Source organism: Oncorhynchus keta, chromosome 22 (assembly GCF_023373465.1).
Source record: "Oncorhynchus keta strain PuntledgeMale-10-30-2019 chromosome 22, Oket_V2, whole genome shotgun sequence".
Classification (NCBI taxonomy): Eukaryota; Metazoa; Chordata; class Actinopteri; order Salmoniformes; family Salmonidae; genus Oncorhynchus; species Oncorhynchus keta.
In genome coordinates, this window is record NC_068442.1 from 1,748,600 (window position 1) to 1,771,444 (window position 22,845).

General features: G+C 41.9%; 1 protein-coding gene across 4 annotated transcripts; it reads right to left on the reverse strand.

Moving 5' to 3' along the window:
* LOC118400914 (nuclear receptor subfamily 2 group C member 1) lies at window positions 1-21,966 on the reverse strand. Of its 4 annotated transcripts, none has more exons than XM_035797919.2 (14): window positions 21,665-21,966; window positions 15,726-15,855; window positions 15,215-15,451; window positions 14,787-14,865; window positions 14,504-14,683; window positions 12,901-13,048; window positions 11,643-11,739; window positions 10,521-10,714; window positions 7,382-7,535; window positions 6,927-7,048; window positions 4,878-5,020; window positions 4,260-4,397; window positions 1,639-1,744; window positions 1-1,409 (listed from the first exon to the last, which is right to left on the reverse strand). In XM_035797919.2, the coding sequence occupies exons 2-14, from the start codon at window positions 15,792-15,794 to the stop codon at window positions 1,238-1,240; spliced, it is 1,839 nt and encodes a 612-aa protein (XP_035653812.1). In that variant the 5' UTR covers window positions 15,795-15,855; window positions 21,665-21,966; the 3' UTR covers window positions 1-1,237. The 4 variants fall into 4 exon arrangements, with proteins under 4 accessions (XP_035653812.1, XP_035653809.1, XP_035653815.1 ...); XM_035797916.2 differs by having other exon boundaries at window positions 12,880-13,048; XM_035797922.2 differs by having other exon boundaries at window positions 12,880-13,048; window positions 15,335-15,451; window positions 21,665-21,963.
* Between the last annotated feature and the right edge of the window lie 879 nt (window positions 21,967-22,845).

A 22,845-nucleotide genomic window follows, 5' to 3' on the forward strand; every position in this document is an offset into this window, starting at 1 on the left:
TTTGATTGACCATTGAAATTTCATTTTATTTTGAAATGACTTGACAATTGTTTTAGCAACTACATTTACATGTCAAAAAGCTGAAAATTCTTGTAATAAGCATCTTTTGTCCATGATAGCTTTTTCTCCACATATTTCTATATACATATTTACACATACATACATGATATACTTTGAGTTCCAAGTTAGACAAGAGTTGACTCATGCTACAAGCCTTTTCCTTCGGATTAGCAAACAAATACAATAAAGGTTATAACCTTAACTGATCACATCATGGCAAACCAGCATTGACAAAAAGTTTCTCCAATTTTTTTTTGGGGGGGGGGGGAAGAATAATACAAGTGCATGTTGAAACCAGATGAGGTGGGCACTCGGAAAAAGTAAAACAGCTCCTCTGTCCGTTCATCAAAATACAAACGAGATCAGAAGCACAAAATGAAGGGATATAAAGAACACAGATGAAGGATCTTAATTTGAGCCAGTTTGCAACAGCAGGAAAATAATCCGGCTGAAACAGGAAATGTGAATAATGTGGACAAAATAAACCTGTAGGGATTGATTTTTAAAAAATGCTGTCAAGGCAAATCAAGTCGGACATTTTAAAGCGGAGAGTACAAACTTCAGAAGCCTTTTTAAACCCTGAAGACACAAGTTTGCATTTCCTGTTGTGCAGGAAAATTCTCAGCAACAACAATTGATCCTACATATGTAAATGTACTGTACATTACTAAAGAGCACAATTTACGAAGCTTGATTGACTCACTCAAAGTTCATTTGTTGAAGCTGAGGATAACATTAGGCGTGGCGGCTGTATGTGTATGTGTGTGTGTGTGGACTACAGTCTTCCTTCTTGAGTTATAATCAGGTTGTCAAAGAAGAGGATTGTTTCAGCATTGAAGGTCATCTGATTCCATTGAGAAAACCTTCAGATTCTGTTTAGGGAGGTGGACACACAGCAATGCAGCCAACCTGGGTTGTGTTCAGTAGGTACGAAACGGAAAGAAAACCGTCCAAAATGGAGCGGGGAAAAAAAGAAAACATGGGAGGCACGATCTGAACTTCCCAAAGATGTTTGTTTTTTTGCTAATGGTGTGCCCTAATGAACACGACCCTGCATTTTTACCTTGGAAGCTCACCTACAGCCCTACAGTTGGCCTGCAGGTGAAGTTGCCATGGTGACCAGGAGACGCTTCTAGGTTGCTGTGGCGACCAGGTCGGAGTGGGTCAGGTCAAAAGGTCAGACTCCAGTGGCCACCTGGCTGTTGTAGTCGGTGGACTCCATCTTGAGGATGTACGGGATGATGCTGTCTATCTGCACGTTGCCGATGAGGCCAGCGAAGAACAGCTCCTCTGTCACCGCTGCACTCATCAGCCGCAGGGCCGGGAGACGCAGCAGCAGCTTGGATAACCTGACAGGTAGAGACATTTTAGAATGTTATGGATCTTTGCTTTGGCAATAATATTCATGTGCATGTCATGCCAATAAATCACTTATAATTGAAGGCAGGAAAGCATTCGAATTTGACAATTTAATCGAGGGAGGCAAAAACAGTGGCCGAGAAACAGAATTGGAAGATGAATAATCGAGTAAATGATGTTATAGTTGGATTTAGTGGTAGAATGTAGCGAGTTACTGACCGATAGGAGTCTTCTGGGTAGGTCCTGGTAACATAGTCCTGTAGCTCCATGTAAGCCTTCTCCTGGAACCGCTCGATCTGTAAGGTGTTGTCAATGCCTGGGTGGTCTATAGCATGCACACACACAGAGAACAAGTTCATTAAACAAAAGGAACGGTACCGCATCAGACAATCACCATGGTACCAAACAACCTTCACTGACTATCTACATGTTTCTATTTCACTGCTGTCTTTTATACACTGAACAAAAATAAAACGTATGTAAATGTGTTGGTCCTATGTTTCTTGAACTCAAATAAACGATCCCAGAAATTCTTTATACGCTCAAAAAAAATATTTATCTCAAATGTTGTGCACAAATGTGTTTACATCCCCCCTTTGCCAAGATAACCCATCCACCTGACAGCTGTGGCATATCGGGAAGCTGATTAAACAGCATGATCATTACACAGGTGCACCTTGTGCTGGGGGAAAATAAAAGGCCAATCTAAAATGTGCAGTTGTCACAACACAATTCTACAGATGTCTCAAGCGTCGAGGGAGCAAGCAATTGGCATGCTGACTGCAAGAATGTCCACCAGAGCTGTTGCCATATAATTTAAATGTTCATTTCTCTACCATAAGCCGCCTCAAACGTCGTTTTAGAGAATTTGGCAGTACGTCCAACTGGCCTCAACTGCAGACCACGTGTAGTATTGCGTCATGTGGGCGAGCGTTTTGCTGATGTCAACATAGTGGCATTGGGGTTGTGGTATAAGCAGGCATAAACTACAGACAATGAACACAATTGCATTTTAGAAATCGATGGCAATTTGAATGCACAGAAATCCCGTGATGAGATCCTAAAGCCCAATGTGAGGCACATTTCTTTTAAGGTATAGGTAACGGGATGCAAATCTTTATTCCCAGTCATGTGAAATCCATAGATAAGGGCCTAATTAATTATTTAAATTGACTGATTTCCACATATGATTGAAATGGTTGCGTTTATATTTTTGTTCAGTATAGTTCTTGGCAAAGACGCAGAACAAGTAGATTAAGCAAAAGGAAAGGGTGCAACTCCGCATTTATAATAACTCTCCCTTTTATGTACACAGCAAATCCATGGGGAGTCATGGTCCAGTGTACTTTCTTTAGTTTAAATAGTTTGCTGAGGATCTGGGAACTGTTGTCTGAAGGGCAGCACCTAACTACACTAAGAAGGGGCAAGCACCTATTCGCCGTGTTACTGCATGGGGACAGACTCACCATTGAACAAGCTTAATAGTAAAAAAAAATATATGTATAAAAATATTTGGTTTAAATTCTAAATAAATATATAGGCATAATCTGTGTCCAGGAGGTTGGCCCAATGAACGTAATCGTGTGACAACATTTTTCATGGAAGTGAGTCAAGTCATGCAACAGTTTGTCATTTACGCTACATTGCCAAAAGTAGGTAGACTCCTGCTCGTCGAACATCTCATTCCAAAATTCTGGGCATTAATTTGGAGTTGGTTTCCCTTTTTGCTGCTATAACAGCCTCCACTCTTCTGGGAAGGCTATCCAATAGATGTTGGAACATTGCTGAGGGGACTTGCTTCCATTCAGCGACAAGAGCATTAGTGAGGTTGGGGCACTTAGGTTGGGCGATTAGGCCTCGCTTGCAGTCGGCATTCCAATTCATCCCAAAGGTGTTAGATGGAGGTTGAGGTCAGGGCTCTGTGCAGGCCAGTCAAGTTTTTCCACACCGATCTCAACAAACCATTTCTGAATGGACCTCACTTTGAGCACAGGGGCATTGTCATGTCGATATAGGAAGCACAGAATCGTCTAGAATGTCATTGTATGCTGTAGCGTTAAGATCTCTCTTCACTGGAACAAAGGGGCCTAGCTCAAACTATAAAACAGCCCAGGCCATTATTCCTCCTCCACCAAACCTTAGTTGGCACTATCGGGCAGGTAGGATTCTCCTGGCATCTGCAGGCTCAGATTTGTTCGTCGGACTGCCAAATAGTGAAGCAAGATTCATCACTCCAGAGAATGCGTCTCCACTGCTCTAGATTCCAATGGCAGCTAGCTTTACGTCACTCCAGCAGACGCTTGGTATTGCGCATGGTGATCTTGGGCTTGGGCGGCTGCTTGGCCACGTAAACCCATTTCATGAAGCTCCTGACGAACAGTTCTTGTGCTGACGTTGCATCCAGAGGCAGTATGGAACTCGGCAGTGAGTGTTCCCATTCTGTGAGCTTGTGTGGCCTCTCACTTCTCAGCTGAGACGTTGTTGCTTCATTTCCACTTCACAATAACAGCACATACAGTTAACCGGGGCAGCTGTAGCAGGCCAGAAATTTAACAAACTGACTTGTTGGAAAGGTTGCATCCTATAACGGTACACCTGTCAACAATGGGTGTGGCGGAAATGGCCAAATCCACTAATTTGAAAGGGGTATCGATATACTTTTGGCCATATAGTGCATCAGCACTAATTTCAAAACTAACACATAAAACGCTAAAGTTCCTATCTTTTCCCACTCTCCATGGATGCTTTGTACTGTCTGGAATGTAACCAATTACTCTTTGCAACACCGAGTTACATTATGCATCAGTCCCTCTTTATCACTCTCTCCAGCCAACACTCACCAGGGCTAAAGAGGACGATGGCTTTGAGGTAGGCGTATTCATACGAGTCAGGGGACAGTTTGGCCATGCTGTTACAGAACTCCTGCATCCTCCAGATGTGTTCCATCACCAGCTTCACTCGCTCTGGGGACAGCTTCTCTATAGGGGGGGAAACAGGGGAGCGTAAATCATTTAAAATACTATAAACACCCCCGTGTTTTCCCACAACAAAAAGCCTACTGTGGCTCTGACTCAGCAGATGCTTCTCTGCAGGGGGGGGGCAGGGAATGAACAGAAGAGGAAGACTGGAGAAGGACACTGGGGCTCTTTGTCTAGAATCCTTCCTCTCCTTCATATCCACTGATCTTTCAACAACAAAAAATTACCAGGTGAAAGCTAGCCTAATGAGCTTCCCTTCCACCATATTGTTTTTCCCAGTCAATTCTTTTCGAATCAGTCCAGATTATGATAAAGAGAAGACAACGAGGAGGACAGATTTTTATCAATTGAGCCTGGAAATATGTTTGCTGCATAAATCACACTCTCCATACTGGAAGGCGCTTTGGATAAAAATCTGCTGGCAATTATTGTAAACACTGTGATAAATATGTATTCATTTGTACAATCCACCTCCTGTACCTTCTTGTAGGCTGGTTTGCAGGTGGTTGATGATGGCAGCCAGGATGGTGGCGACATTCATAACGTTGGCGCACTGAGCCAGGCCCAGAGCAAACAGCTCGTTCCAACACGCCTTCATCAGGTTAATGTCATTATCGAGACCACTATGGAGAAAAGACAACATTCGAAATGTTGGAGCGTCGAGCCAGGCACAGGGCAAACGGTTTGTTCCAACAGGACTTGACCAGGTTAGTGTCAATATCACTGGGAAATACAGGATGCATTTAATTTATTAAAATGCATGCATGGAGAATATATTAATATACACTGCATTTAAAAATCATAGAGGTTGACACCTGTCAGCAATATAATACATTTCCATTTTGGTGCTCTGGCCAGTAGGAAGAAAAAGGCTGACTGATACACACGGCAGTTTGCATATACCGTGCCGTCGGAAAGTATTCAGACCCCTTGACTTTTTCCACATATTGTTACGTCACAGCCTTATTCTAAAATTGATTAACTTGTCCCCCCCCCCCAATCTACACACAACACCCTATAATGACAACGCAAATACAGGTATTTAGACATGGTTGCTAAATTTGAAAACTGAAATATCACCATTACATAACTATCAAGACCCTTTAAATTAGTACTTTGTTGACGCAGTGATTACAGCTTCGAGTCTTCTTGGGTATGACGCTACAAGCTTGGCACACCTGTATTTGAGGAGTTTCTCCCATTCTTCTCTGCAAATCCTCTCAAGCTCTGTCAGGTTGGATGGGGAGCGTTGTTGCACAGCTATTTTCAGGTCTCTCCAGAGATGTTAGATCGGGTTCAAGTCCGGGATATGGCTGGGGAACTCCAGGACATTATGAGACTTGTCTCAAAGCCACTTCTGCGTCGACTTGGCTGTGTGGTTAGGGTCATTGTCCTGTTGAGGTCCTGAGCAGGTTTTCATCAAGGATTTCTCTGTACTTTGCTCTGTTCATCTTTGCCTCGATCCTGACTAGTCTCCCAGTCCTTCCTGCTGAAAAACATCCTCACAGCATGATGCTGCCAACACCATCCTTCACCGTAGGGATGGTGCCAGGTTTCCTCCAGACGTGACGCTTGGCATTCAGGCCAAAGAGTTCAATCTTGGTTTCATCAGACCAGAGAATCTTGTTTCTCATGGTCTGAGAGTCCTTTAGATGCCTTTTGGCAAACTCCAAATGGGTTGTCATGTGCCTTTTACTGAGGAGTGGCTTCCATCTGGCCCCTCTACCATAAAGACCTGATTGGCGGAGTGCTGCAGAGATGGTTGTCTTTCTGAAAGGTTCTCCCATCTCCACTGAGGAACTCCAGAGCGTGACCATCATGAACACCTGACCATCAGGTTCTTGGTTAACTCCTGACCAAGGCCCTTCTCCCCCGATTGCTCAATTCAGCCAGGCGGATAGCTCTAGGAAGAGTCTTGGTGGTTCCAAACATCTTCCATTTAAGAATTAGAATTATGGAGGCCACTGTGTTATTGGGGACCTTCAACAGAAATGTTTTGGTACCCTTATCCAAATCTGTGCCTCGACACAATCCTGTCTCGGAGATCTACGGACAACTCCTTCGACCTCACGGCTTGCTTTTTGCTCTGGCATGCACTGTCAACTGTGGGACCTTACATAGACAGGTGTGGGGCTTTCCAAATCATGTCCAATCAATTGAATTTACATCAGATGGACTCCAATCAAATTGTAGAAACATTAAGGATGATCAATGAAAACAGGATGCACCCTGAGCTCAATTTCAAGTTTCATATCAAATGGTCTGAATACTTATGTAAATAAGGTATTTTGTTTTGTTTTGCAAAGACTTCTAAAAACCTGTTTATGCTTCATCATTATGGGGTATTGTGTGCAGATTGTTGAGGTAAAACATTTATTTAATCCATTTTAGAATAAGGCTGTAATGTAACAAAATGTGAAAAGGGTAAAGGGGTCTGAATACTTACATCTTCCATTTACTTACATCTTCCAATTCAGTGGAAGAGAATTAGAGACACAGAATGAGAGCAGTAGGTAGGTAGGGACTCACCCCAAGGCTTGAAATGCAGGTATGGAGCGCGCCCAGTGCATGGACAGGAAGAGGAGTCTTGAGGCCGACTCACAGATGTAGTTCACGTTTAGGTACTCAGGCATGGGCAAAGGCATCATCAACTAAAGAGCGTGAGCAAGAGACATCATGATTGAGAAAGAATGGGCCTAGACATTAGACTTTAAAAATATATATTTAAAAAAGTTGATTAATGAATTATATTTATTAATCCCTGCAGGGAAATTAAGTTGCCATAGCAAATGAGTTCAGGGCCTCTTGATTCTTTAAGCACTCTATGACGTACTGAGAATACATTTCCATTTTAAGATAACACCTGATTTAAAAATGGATTAAAGTTATGGTCAGCCCCTGGGCCTTTGAGTAGGGTAGCGTCCCAAGTGGCACCCTTTTCCCATTATAGTGGACTACTTTTGAGCATGGCCCCTGGACCTCACCTTGAAGGGGACGTGGCTGTCTGAGAGAAGGGGCCCCTCCAGCTCCACCACAGGGCCTGACTGGTCCCCTGACATCAACTGCAACGTGGCCTCCAGAGAGTCTCCCGCTGAGCCATCACCAGGATTCAAGGCCTTGGCCAGGGTGTCAAACGCTCTGGTGAGGTGGGAGAGCGAGACAACAAAACAAGTCAATCAACAAATTAGTGCTCGATTCACACTATAGTGCAGACTTAAACTTCTGGCTCTGGTGTTTTATTTTCTCATTGTCCTTTCCAGCACGGTTCCATCAATTATGGTGGATGTGTAATCAGGCCAGCTCAGTACATCTCTGTTTTGGCTCTGTAGTGTAGAAGCCCTTTACACACACACACACACAAACAAGTCAGTTCAAACTAGTACACGTAGTGCCTTCAGAAATTACTCAAAACCGCATGACTTATTCCACATTTTGTTGTGTTACAGCCGGAATTCAAAATTGATTCAAATAGATGTTCTATATCACTCTCTACACACAATACCTCAACGACAAAGTCTAAACATGTTTAGACATATTTACACATTTAGTAAAAATTAAATACAGAAATCTAATTTACATAAAAGTATTTCAGCGTAAATCAGAGCTTTCAACACCTGGATTATGCAACATTTGCCCATTATTCTTCCAAAAAATTATTTAAGCTCTGTCAAATTGGTTGTTGATCATTACTAGACAACCATTTTCAGGTCTTGCCATAGTTTTGACCTAAATCTACCTCGGCTACTCAGGAACATTCACTGTCTTCTTGGTAAGCAACTCCAGTGCAGATTTGGCCTTATGTTTTAGGTTATTGTCCAGCTGAAAGGTGAATTAATCATCCCGTTTCTGGGTAAGCAGACAACCAGATTTTCCACTAGGATTATGCCTGTGCTTGGCTCCATTTAGTTAATTTTTTTTATCCTGAAAAACTCCCCAGTCCTTAGTGATTACAAGCATAGCCATAACATGATGCAGACACCACTATGCTTGAAAATATGGGGAGTGGTACTCAGTAATGTGTTGTATTTGCCCCAAACATTACACTGTATTCAGGACAAAAAGTTAATTGCTTTGCCACATTTTTTGCAGTATTACTTTCGTAATACTTTATTTATATTTACTTTATTGCAATCAGAATGCATGTTTTGGAAACAAAATTATTCTGTACAGGCTTCCTTATTTTCACTCTGTCAATGAAGTTAGTAACTACAATGTTGATTAATCCTCAGTTTTTTCCTACCACAGTCATTAAATCCTAATTGTTTTACCATTGGCCTCATGGTGGAATACCGGAGCAGTTTCCTTCCTCTCCGGCAACTGAGTTAGAAAGGACACCTGTATCTTTGTGGTGACTGGGTTTATTGAGACACCATCCAAAGTGTAATTTACCCATCTACCAATAGATGCCCTTCTTTGCAAGGCATTGGAAAATGTCCTTGGTCTTTGTGGTTGAATCTATTTGAAATTCACTGTTTGACTGAGGCATCCTACAGATATTGTATGTGTGGGGTATAAAGATGAGATAGTCCTTCAAAAATCATGTTAAACACTATCATTGGACACAAAATGAGTCCATGCAACTTACTATGAGACTCGTTAAAGCACAGTTTTACTCCTGAACTTATTTAAGCTTGCCATAAGAAAGGGCCTGAACACGTATTTATTGTCTCATGACATTTCAGCTTTTCATTTTTTATTAATTTGTTTAAAAAAATTAAAAACATAATTCCACTTTGATATTATGAGGTATTGTGTGTAGGCAAGTGACCAATAAATCTCAATGTAATCCATTTTAAAATTCAGGCTTTAACAACATAATGTAGAAAAAAATTAAAGGGGTGTAAATACTTTCTGAAGGCACTGTATTCATCTCTAAAAGTACTTATATTGTCTTTACTTTCTTAGAGGTAAAAAGGTCTATTAGTGTTGAGGTTCAGAAAGTGATACAGAAATAGACTGCAGAAAGGAAAACAAGTTTCAAGCTTGACAGATCTTGGGATAGGAAATATCTAACCAGCACGAAACCTAATTAACTGAGGCAGGAACACAGGAACCACATGGCCCTTGACTGGAAAAAATTCAATTTGAGCCCCATGATATACAGAAAACACAACCCCTAAGTTCCTTCTGATACACTCAGAACATTTATCACCTCTAAAATCAGCACTGCTGATAGTCAATTCAATCCAAGCAGATGACATATTACCTATTAAAATTCTTTAAAGACGCTGGGAAAGGGGGGATGTTAAGCTGACATATGGAATTGTTTTAAGATGTCCACAATATGGATCATTTAGCTATTTGATTTGGAATTGTAGGTAGATTTTGGCCTTTACTACTGAAGCCCATAGAAACACATTGAATAACACATTCATAAATGGCAAAAAGGACAGTCAAAATAAATAACAAGGTTTTGAAGTGTCCGTCTTAAATCTAGAAGATGTAAAAACAAAATAAAATGTAAAAAACAGGAAATATTTTGTATAATTTATTTTATTATACATATTCAACCCCTTTTTTGAGTAGGAACAAAACTACCTTCATACTTCCATTCGTTTTTTTTTTTTTAAACGGTACCTTCAGACGAGTCCAGTAACACTTGTGGTGATCCTTGAGCAAAACAGAGCACCATTGTGTTTGTGAGAATCTCCCCTTTCCACAGTGGGGTCCCATTAGTTTATAGCCCAAACGGTTCACAGTACCAAACAGAAGTCGGCACATCAACGGTACCGACTTCGGACGGGTCTCCTCGTAGAGCAAAACGGAGAACACCATCGTGTTCGTGAGTCTCCCCCGTAGGTCAAACCATACAGACACTGTAGACATTTACATAAGAAGGCCGATTTTAGAGATGTATCGTGGTCTGACAAACACCACTCGAACTCTGCCACCTTTCACCGCAGATGCGGAAGTGCGACACTGGCGGATGCGATAGATTTGAGATGCAGCCAATTTAAAAAAAAAACACAATTTAAACTGACAGATTTTTATGTTTTTTGTTGTTGTTATGTAACTTTGATTTAAGCGACTCCAGGGGGTTAAAAATAGATACAATCTGGGATCTGAGAATAAAACGAAATTCCAGAAAGTGGCTTTAAAACCCTGTATAAGAAATCTCCTCACCGCGTAATGTCACTGGCCGTCTGTTCGTCTCCTTGGAGATCCGTCATTGAGCTGTCTCCGTTGCTAAGGGTGTCGTCCACACCCATTAGGTCATTGCCGTCTGTAATGTCGCTCATCTCCCGGGCCTTGTTCAGGTGAGCCAGCGATGTCACCACGTTGGCCAGGGTGCTCAGGTCACCCTGACATGGGTCATTCTATGGAGAGGCACAAGGGAGAATCAGCACCACTATTAATAATGGAGTCCCAATCATTTGCCATTTTAAATATTTGTGAATAGATATATTTCCTTCCTTAGATAAAACCCTTGCCTGAAACTTTAACAGGATGCTCAAATCGGTTCAATCAGACCTCATCACAGACTAACATCCCAGTTGCTTTAACCGGCAGAATATCTATTGTCACGACTGAATTTCCTTTCTGGCTATCGGGAACAAATCCATAGTGCGGTGTCAATAAAACTGCAGTTTCCCCTGATAAAATTAACAATTACATAGAGGGAAAGACGTAGGAAGACTACTCATACCGAACTTTAAAATAGTATTTCTATGCACCCGCAATTTGTCCAATCGTAAATTGGTTTGGACATGATTCTTCCGGCCCGCGGGCGAGTACAAATATAAATACGGTGTCTCCTATTGCCCTGGAAGAGATGGTCTTCACTTATAGTGTGCCTCCAGAAAGTATTCATACCCCTTGACTTATTCCACATTTTGTTGTGTTACAGCCTGAATTCAAAATTCATTATATATATTTTTTTTCTACACCCAATACCCCATAATAACAAAATGAAAACATGTTTTTAAACAGCTTTGCAAATTTATTGAAAATGAAATACAGAAATATCTCAAATCTATTTTACCCATTTAGAATTTAAGCTGTAACCCATCAAAATGTGGAATAAGTCAAGGGGTATGAATAATTTCTGAAGGCAATGGGAGGGTGGCTTTTTACATACTACATTTAACTTTTTGGCTCTGTGGTATGTATGCTTTGTATGTGTCCTTAAAAAAATAGCATTTAAAAAACTCAAAAAGATGAGTTTAGCCCACGGGTGGATCGAGTTTACTATGAAATTAAATTAATTTGTATATTGTGCCCCTCACGTGTGCTGCAGTTACTAACCGATTCAGGGGATGTCGGGAGCAGGATGGTATTCTCCAGCTTGGGGAATGGCTGCTGGATGTTGAGGAGCATGCTCGACTCCAGCAAACTAGTTGATCTGCAAACACAAACACTTCAATTCTACCATCTAATCTCACAGAGATCTCGAAGGGTGCGTTTACACAGGCAGCCTAATTCGGATATTTTGCCCAATTAATAACAAAAGAGCTGATCGGTCAAAAGACCGATAAAATATCAGAATTGGGCTGCCTGTATAAATGCAGCCAAATGGCTATGCAGTCATTCCGTTTACCCTAACCATCCTCTTCATTTACACTAATCTGGAAAAAAGGTTGAAAGCTTGCCTATTTTGGATACGTTTAGAGTCTTTTGACCAATCACATCAGATCTGTTCACATCAGATCTTTTTCAGAGCTTATCTGATTAGTCAAAAGACCAATTATTGAAAAAAATATCAGAACTGGGCTGCCTGTCTAAACTCAGCCAATGTTGAGCTTCCACCCTATTGTTTTCCCCTGCGAAGTATTTTCCAATCGGTGCAGATGAATTGGAGGTCCAATTAGGAACGATTGAGACTGTGAAGCAGTGGTTAGTTTTCTCAGATACTCAAGTGGCCACTCTAACAACAAAAAGAAATGTCTTTAAAAAAAAAATGGAGGGTAGTCAGAGGGCAGATACGCGTGAAAAGTAGTTTTTTTTGCCAAAGTTGCCTGGTTGTCACGTTTCCTACTTATATCTGTGCAACCTAAGCATTACGGAACTTCTATTTGATCAAATAAGCCACGCGTAGCAAATAAGCAATTATATTTTTTTGTTAACCAAATGCAACCCTCTTCATACAAAAACTCATTGCTCGGTGAGTGGGAAAAAAATATTTTTAAAAGCCACCTGCTGGAGAAGACAGATTTTGGGACCAGTTATCCCTCTTGACTTCACCTCTTTCTCTCTGAGTAGACTTTATGGACTGATTTCTACATGGGAACACAGGTGTGTCCACTCCAGCTAATCAGTCACATCAACTAATTAATTAGGGCTCACACACACTGGTAACGCATCCCACACAGAGCTTACGGTGGAGTATGTACCCTGTGCCTTTTGAGGCTGTGTTTGGTGTGACCTCATGCGCCTATATTCCACCACTCCAAACCAACTTCCCAAATGAAATACATAAGAGTTGGTTTTATAATTGTATGCTGCGTTGCTCAATGTGATGGGGCCCTTAAGCCAGCTGCAGTACCTGGCTGTCTCCTTGTAGTACCTGGCGGTTTCCTTGTCTGTGACGAAGGTGGGCGTGGCAGCCAGAGGACTACACAGGTTCTTCCTGATGTAGATCTTCTCCGTAGATGCAGCACAATTGATAGACTTCTCTCTGGATACCTCCACCGGCTTCCTCTCACACTGAACGGCTGAGAGAGAGGAAGAGAACAGTTAACTTTAATCCGCCATGCTTATGTGCATTTTGTGATCGACTACATTGCAGTCGGACTACACAGAACCAGTGATTTACAAGTCACCTTCCATCCCAAATAACTACTAATTATGGCTGTTTATCTTATGTTTACACAGGCAGCTAAATTCAGATCTTCCGCCAATTCATTTGCATATCTGATATTTTCTTAATGTGTAAACAGCAAACGAACCAAAAAAAACACATGGAATCTGAGTAATAAATTGTCTAAAGCTTTGTTCAAACTGCAGGCCATAATGCTTATAAGTTTCGTTTTACAAATCTATTTTTGAATACTGACTATCCAAACAGCAAGTTACAAGTGACCAAACAGGATGTTGGTGTGTTCAGACAGTCGTCATTTGCTGACATATTATGTCTATGCTAGTTGTCATAGCAACGATGGATGTGTGCGCAGTGGTGTAGGCTGATTGGTGGTGGTGCTCGTGCTTCCTATCACTCAGAAGTTATCAAGCTACGGTGACAACAATGCCAGCCATGGACATTTCCCAGTTGCTTTGAGTGTTAAAAATCATAGTGTAAGAACGCTTTTAAAGTTTCAAAGGATAAGATGATCCAACTTTTTGGCTAGCCACAGCAGTCAACTAGCTAGCTAGGTAGGCCTAGCTGTTTAGCACATTCACTCATTTGTTTGTAAACAATTAACATCCTAGTTAACTACCACACGTTTTTGTCAAAACTGTCAACAGCATAGCTAGAAAGCAACAAGATATGCCAAATAACAGTCAAATAAATCAGAGTTGACTGTTCAGACAAGTCGCGTGGCCAGGAATCTGATTTCAAACCACCTTCAAATGTGGTTTGAAATGTGGCTTGAAATATCTAATTCCATGTGCTTTTTGGCTGTTCAGACCGCAGAAAAAAAGAACAGATTTTAAATCAGATATGGAAAATAAATGTTTTGAGTCACTTCAAACTGCCAATGTGAACAAGGCTTTAGTAGATCTGAATCCTAATACAAAACTGTTCCTCCATATGCGACCTCTGCCTTTTAACGCTCAGATCTAAAAATAATTGCTCGGAAGTGTCTTTTTTGCACATGACATGCCTTTATCATGAAAACCATCCCAAAATGTAAAAGTGACAGGAATTTAGCATTGCAACTGTGTGCTACTATGTGGACAGTCAAAGAAATATTGGAATATATAAATGAAATCAGATGATTTGGGTTCTTAGAGTGGGTGTGTAAAACAGCCTTTTATGTGATCAATACCTCCACTTTGCTCAAACTGATCCCCTCAAACATACGGACTAGCAACAACACAGGGCATTGTGGAACATTGCAGATGTTGACAAACTGACACCATTTCTTAAATTACATGTTAGAGAAGCATGTTTGTTTAACATTATATACCTATGTGAACGTCAGTAAGTGATTGGGGCAGGTACTCACAGTCCTGTTTCATGCCCAGGACCATGCAGCGCTGAAGTCTGCAGTACTGACAGCGGTTCCTGTGGTGCTTGTTGATGACGCACTCTCCGGACCCCCGGCATGTATAAACCAGGTTCTTCCTGATGCTGCGCTTGAAGAAACCCTTACAGCCCTCACAGCTCACTGCCCCATAGTGACGACCTGGGCAAGGAGAAGGGAGGGGGGAGGGGGACAGGATCAGTCACACAACGAGAAGAGAGAGTTCAAGAAGGGTCAGACGAGTTCAAGTGCATTTCATTCCTACCTGAGGCCTTGTCTCCACACACCACACAGTACTCCACCACGGGCTTGGAAAGGGCCTGGTCTGACCCTTCTGTCACAAACTGGAAATACAACGCACACAAAAAGCAAAAGAGGCATTCATATCAGATGTCGAAGATACTTCTCGGGGCCTGTTTCCCCTCGCAGATTAAGCATTGTACTGGACTAAATGGACTGTCAATCCTTGCATATAGAGTGCTGTCTAATATGATTTGAGAGGGGTTACATTTCCCTAACCCCATCCCTCAGCTGTATACCAAAACAAATGGCGGGCGGTTGTTTGACTGAAAAACTCATCAGAGATCGTAGCTTTAATCTATGCTAGCGGAACCAGAATTTTGTGGATGGCAATATTCTGAATAGAAGGTAGTAAGAGACTAGAATATTGGTGGTGCAGGCCGAGGCCTCTACCTGGATCTGCTGGCCAGCCAGGTCAGGGGAGGCAAACAGCAGCTGATTTACCCCTGAACCGTCTGGGGCCGCCAGGATCACCTTGCCCGGGGACGAGGCCTCTTGTTTGGCTAGGATTACCTTGCCTGCCGTGGAGTAGTCTGCGTTAGCCAGGATGAACTGCTGCTTCCCACCAGAACCCTGCTCCAATGCAGTGACGATCTGGATCTTCTGGCCCGTGGACTGGTCTGTCACAATCTGGAAGGAAAGGAGAGGAGAATATTCAAGTCAACTTATATGAGAATAACAGAAATACATCAGCCAAATTATGTTGGGTTAGTATACTGTCTGGAATCTAACCCTGATGCTGTACGTTCTGCTATTGTTTAACCTTGAAGTCATATGAAGGTACTAGTCATGCGGATGTTGACTAATAATAGCCTTGACCAATAGTTTAGGGGTAAGGGATAACCTGAGACGTGGAGGTCACAGCCATGTCTCAGAGCAGGAAATGACTTGTCCGTTACACTACCTGGATACGGTGTCCCATCATGCCACCATCAGCTGACACCAGCTGAATCCTCTGAGTCTGTCTGTCCATGACGCCGATTCTGTTTCCTTCTGCTGCTGCTCACATCAAAGCCCCAAGGAGGCACATCAAACTGTGTAGGAAGGAATGTTTCAGTTACTGGGTATGCATTGAAAATCGATGATAAACATATTTGCATCAGAACAAGTTCTCAGAGAGTGAGATGTGTAGCAAATGGGCTTATTAATATCATAGCAAAACACAAAATAGACACAATATAGTTAGTACTAGGCCATACGGATGGGCCAGTAACAGGTCTATACAATGAGAGGACAAACATAGGCCTACATTCTTACATACCATAATTATGGACGTCAAATGTTCAGGCTGCTGCACAGACACTATAGCTCTAGTGTCGAGCGCCCGGTAAAACGTTGTTTGAGAGCATTTTTTAACTCTCTAAATGGTTAAATTAGTGAGAAAACGATGTCATTGTTGCAATGGTTTGTGATTGGGCGACATATACTATCATCTTAATTGACATGTTGAAATAAATACTGCAAACATACTCTGGGACAGTTGTGGGATGTGATAGCCTCATTGCCTTAATTTGGAATCTAATAAACAGATCAGAATATTTAGCTTAATGTTGATAAACTACTGGTCCATTTCTTCACATTATAAGAGCAGCAATGTGCACACAAGCGTGAACGTTCCAAGATGCAATTAGAATGAAAACACTTTTCTAAAAAAGTGACCGCAAATGCGATTATGTATGCTTTATTATAATAATGCTAATAATAAATCATAATGCTTTATTATAAAGGTGAATGTGGTAAAAATGATCTTCCCTAAATTGCATGCCAGTTAGGCTCTACACCGGCTGTAAAGCAAATTAAATGTGCTTAAGTTATTTGACCACTTTAGTTGTGATACAAACCGTATCAGCATATAGGTAGGTCTATGGGCTAGGCTACATGAGGTGTACGACTATGATTTGGAAAAGTTGTAAAAAAGAAAAAAAGAAGGCATGCGCTGTTTCTTGCCTTACTGCACGCGCTGGGAATCATTCACAACTGATAGGCTAATATTGTCACCCATCAGACTACAAAACTACAAAACAAACTTCATTTGTATTGAAAATGAATACAACAACTGTAGACTTTCCTGTGAAAAGTGCTTACTTTACAAGCCCTTAACCAACAGTGCAGTTCAAGAAGAGTATTCATTTAATATTCAAGAAAAACATTTACCAAGCAGACTACAATAAAAAATTTATAACAATAACGAGGCTATATACAGGGGGCACCGGTACCGAGTCAGTGTGCTGGGATACTCAATGTAAATTTTCCGGTGGTGATTTTATTTATTGTTCAGCAGTCTTGTGGCTCGGGGGTAGAAGCTGTTGAGGAGCCTTTTGGTCATAGACATGGCGCTCCGGTACCGCTTGCTGTGCGGTAGCAGAGAAAACAGTCTATAACTTGGGTGACTGGACTCTCTGACAATTTTACGGGCTTTCTTTTGACACCACCGATTATATAGGTCCTAGATGGCAAGGAGGTTGGCCCCAGTTATGTACTGGGCCATTCGCACTACTCTCTGTAGTGCCTTATGGTCAGATGCCGAGCAGTTGCCATACCAGGCGATGATGCAACTGGTCAGGATGCTCTCGATGGTGCAGCTGTAGAACCTTTTGAGGATCTGGGGACCCATGCCAAATATTTTCAGTCTCCTGAGGGGGAAAAGGTTTTGTCATGTCCTCTTCACGGCTGTTTTGTGATGTTTGGACCATAATAGTTTGGAACGTTAAACTCTTTAAGCTCTGGATTTTTGGGGGCCTGTTCGGCTTGCCTTTTCCTGTAGTCTACGATCAGCTCCTTTGTCTAGATCACACTGAGGAAGAGGTTGTTGTCCTGGCACCACACTGCCAGTTCTCTGACCTCCTCCCTACAGGTCGTATCATCGTTGTCGGTGATCAGGCCTACCACTTTTGTGTCATCAGCAAACTTAATGATGGTGTTGGAGTCGTGTTTGGGCACACAGTCATGGGTGAACAGGGAATACAGGAGGGGACTAAGTACACACCCCTGTGGGGCCCCAGTGTTAAGGATCAGTGTGGCAGATGTGTTGTTACCTACTCTTACCACCTGGGGGCAGCCCATCAGGAAGTCCAAGTTGCAGAGGGAGGTGTTTTGTCCCAGAGTTCTTAGCTTAGTGATGAGCTTCGTGGGCACTATGGTGTTGAACGCTGAGCTGTAGTCAATGAACAGTATTGTCACATAGGTGTTCCTTTTGTCCAGGTGAGACAGGGCAGTGTGGAGTGCGATTGAGATTGCGTCATCTGTGGATCTGTTGGGGCGGTATGCAAATTGGAGTGGGTCTAGGGTGTCCAGGAGGATGGTGTTGATGTGAGCCATGACCAGCCTTTCAAAGCACTTCATGGCTACCAACGTGAGTGCCACGGGGCAGTAATCATTTAGACAGGTTACCTTCGCTTCCTTGGGCACAGCGACTATGGTGGTCTGAAACATGTAGGTATTACAGACTCGGTCAGGGAGAGGTTGAAAATGTCAGCGAAAACACTTGCCAGTTGGTCCGCGCATGCTTTGAGTACACGTCAAGGTAATCTGTCTGGACAGCTGGTGCTCTCGTGCATGCTTCAGTGTTGCTTGCCTCGAAGCGAGCCTTTATATATACTATATCTGTGAAATGAGTTTCAATTTAGAATGGACCATTTTGTCTCAGAACAGCAGAAAGAGAAGGGGATAACTAGTCAGTTGTACCTGTTGTAAAGCAAAGGAATGTGCTTAATATTAGGAAAGTTGAGAAATAAATCAATATAGTAGGTCTAGCCTATAGAAAGATGATGGGATCCTCTTTTTAATAGAGGCCATCAAAACTTTGTTTTCTCATTCTATTGCATAGCCTATAGAATGTTGCACAACATGAGCTCATGGGCTCTCATGAAGTGTTTGATTTGATTTTAGATCACATTTGCATTGCAGTGAGAGTGATTAGCGGGACAATAGAGTGCTGAGTACCAGGCAGTTAGCAAGTTTGGTAGGCTGCTAATGAGCATCAAAGCTTGAGCATGTGGAATTTGACTGCAGTCATGACTCTTGACCGCTGGTGTGGCGGTAATAGGGTCACTGTAACAGCCCTACACATGCGTCAACAGTCACTTGAGAACTTGGTTCTATTTTAGACGCTTGGTGTGCTGCAAGTCCTGCCTCTCCCATCGACTCATTGGTTTTTACAAGCATCACGTTGGTGATTGAACGATGAACAAGATCCACACACTCCAGTCCAGTTGGTGGCAGTAATGCACCTTAAAGTTGGTTGCCATCCACCTGACAGGTGTAGCATTTCAAGAAGCTGAATAAACAGCACTATCATTACACAGGTGCACCTTGTGCTGGGGACAATAAAAAGACACTCTAAAATGTGTTGTTTTGTCACAACACAATGCCACAGATGTCTCAAGTTGAGGGAGCGTTTAAGTGGCATGCTGACTACAGGAATGTCCATCAAGAGCTGTTGCCAGAGAATTTAATATTAATTCCTTTACCATAAGCTGCCTCCAACTGAGTTTTAGAGAATTTGGCAGTATGTCCAACCGGCCTCACAACCGCAGACCATGTGTATGGCAATGTGTGGGAGAGCAGTTTACTGATACCAACATTGTGAACAGAGTGCCCCTTGGTGGGGTTATGGTATGGGCAGGCATAAGCTACAGACAACAAACACAATTGCATTTTTATAGATGACAATTTGAATGAACAAAGATACTGTGACGAGATCCTGAGGCCTGCTTCAGCTTCCTGCTCCTGCTTCAGTATGATAATGTCGCAAGGAAGCTGAAAATGTCCCAGTTCTTCCATGGCCTGCATACCATTGAGCCTGTTTGGGATGCTCTGGATAGACGTGTACACCAGTGTGTTCCAGTTCCCACCAATATCCAGCAACTTCATACAGCCAGTGGGACAACATTCCACAGGCCACAATCAACTTTAAGGGAAGAAGATGGGTCGCGCTGCATGAGGCAAATGGTGGTCAGACAGATACTGACTGGGTTTTCTGATCCACACCCTTACCTATTTTTTAAAGGTATCTCTGACCAACAGATGCATATCTGTATTCCCAGTCATGTGAAATCCATAGATGAGGGCCTAACGAATTTATTTCAATTGACTGATTTCCTTCCATTTATAACTCATTAAAATCTTTTAAATTGTTGCAGTAACATTTTTGTTCAGTGAAGATAAGCCTCCTAAAGGTCTCCTCTAAACAACCGAGTAGATGTTATTCCAAGTTTCATTGTGGCCTTTGAATAGTGTTAGTTTAAACAGTGCTACACCCCAAACGTTTGCCTCCTGTCCTATTGATTTCAACCTCATATCGATGGATTAACAAAAGAAGTGTTGCGTTACACTTAGCCTACCGCGTTGGAGACCCACTTGAATTTTAAAAAACGAAATTACAAGATGACTGTGTTCTTAAGGTTGTCCTCTAACCAGTTGATGTAAAAAGCACATTTCTATGAGTGATTTACTGCCACTTGTCAAAACTGGGTTTTCGGAGTGTGTGCAGTTTATAAGGTCTTCATTTTTAAACAAAAACACAAATACAAGTAATATTGTTATTGTTGTGGCACATGTGTAGATTGATATTCTGAAACCTAAACATGAAATCCGTTTCTGCATATTGGTCATAGATTTGGACACAAACTGCGGTTTGACATTAGGATATTTATCAAAATGTCTTGTCAACTTACATTCTAGATATAGACATTGAACTTTGAACATTCATTTCCAATTGCATTCTACTTAATCCGGTAAAACGAGTCCAAAAACGAGCTGTGATTTATTTGGATCATAACAGAAATAACCAAAACGGGTTTGCCCTGCCAACAACAATAACGAACGTTACATTTGTTAGTGAATATGGGTCCGTTTTACTAGCTTAGCAAGCAACATGTTTTTGAAATGCCTGCCCATTTCCTATGCAGGAAGCGAGCTAGGTGTGAGAAAACAGGAGGGTTAGTCAATCTAGTACAGACTATTTTTGTTTTGACCTAACTTCGTGAGAGTAACAACGTTAGGGGTTGATCAACTCGGAATGTGCATGCTAGCCCACTAGCTAACTATGGGACACATCGTGGTATAATTGCACGGCCTCGCATGCTTGGTATCTGCATTTCTGGCCGTCTTCACCAAGCTGAGAAATATCACACAGCATGTAGTTCGTTAAACTAGCCTTACATTAATATAGATGGTTGTAAGTACAACAAACACGCTCTGATCTAGTTGCTAACTATTTAAAATCGATACGGAAGATAAAGGTATTTCTTTTCCTGTAGGTGAAAGGTCAACATTGAAGGGTTAAAGCACGCTAGGGTTCAAGGCCCATACCAAAACGCAGCCAGCGAGTGGCGGGACTTCGCGGTTGACAACAAGGAATAAGAACGCACAAATGTAACGTTAGCGAGCAATTGAAAATCAATTTGGAACCGTTTCAAATTGTTGTTGGTCTAATACAAACGAACATTTAGCTGGGTTTCAAATTTGAACATCAGCTTCGGCAATCGAACCTAATTTCTTCGCGCTAGGTAATTTTAGTTAGCATTCTCCTACAGGATTCACAGCTAGCACGCTTGCTAGCATACACGTTTTAGCTAATAACTGGCACGCGAATATCGATTTGTTTGAGCTAGCTAACTACACTGTCGCCAAATAACACCGAGTATCGGTATGGTTTTGATATCTCATTACTTGCCGGTTTTGATGCACTCTTGGTCCGGAATCAATAGCAAAGTCTACGAACTAGCTACGTTAGCTAATGGCAGCTTTCCCTCGGGCTGCTGGCTTGGCAAATGTATTCTTCATTATGTGATGCATGACGTTTTTTCATGGCAGCTTTCGCGCACAATTCAGTTGTCTTACCTGCTCTGCTTGTTGTACGCTGATTGTCTAGGTAATAAATTAATGTTATTTTTCTGTCTTTTGCTCCTGCTTCAGGCAGGGTCAGAGTTCGTGACCTTTTTCCTCAAAACACGTTGTGATGCTTCTGCGCATTAGCTCAAACACCCGGGCATCGCGAGTCGGAAGGCTTGCCAAATGTAGCGTATTCAGTTGAATATCACAACTGAAGGCTTTTAAACCAAAGTTGTGGCCTTTACGTGATCCGCAGGACTTTTTGTTTTGAGTCCTGGTGTATCCTCAGTTCAACCATGTCATTCGAGTTTTGCAATTAATGACAATGTAGCAAATGCCACTCTCACCTGCTGTTACACTATTTCTTATATTATTTAATCCCTTGCTGTTGGTCAACTGGGTTCACAGTAACTGTCCAGTGTTTCCAGATGTACGGCCTATAATTAACTACAATATGACTTAAATAGTTGTCCTGGAATTAAGTATGTTTTTAAAAAAGAAGCTTTTCTATGTTGGAATGGTGTGGGAGTTTACCCGTATGATTGGACAGCTCCTCAGGAGGAAATGCAAGTGATTTGTTTGAGGTGGGGTTTTGTAAAAAAAAAAAAAAAAAAAAGTTTCTCTAATTTATTCTTTGGCCACCAATACGAGTATAGAATGAGTCAACACCATTATTTGGATATGAATATGAACTTTTAAACTTCATTTTAATTTTTAATAGAACCTTTAACTAGGCAAGTCTGTTAAGAACAAATTCTTATTTACAATGACAACTTACCCCGGACAACACTGGGCCAATTGTGCGCCGTCTTATGGGACCCCCAATCACGGCCAGTTGTGACACAGCCTGGAATCGAACCAGGATCTGTAGAGATGCAGTGCCTTAGACCACTGTGCCACTTGGGAGCCCTCATACTCTGTTTTCAAAATACCACTCTTTATACCCCTCAAAAGAAGCAAAGTAAGTCATGTCAAACTGTAGAATTGCAGGAAATTAGTTTTAAGATGTTAAATTCCAGGAGAGGACCCCCTGGACACCCTGCCTACTGTTTTTCCTAAGCAATATCTGCACCACAATTTTGCCCTTGGCTCAAAGTAATGGGCAATCAATCATAACAGATTATTCAGACCTGCAGACCTACTAATCACTTATTAGGGTTTCACAGCAAAGCAAAACCTATTTTTATTCT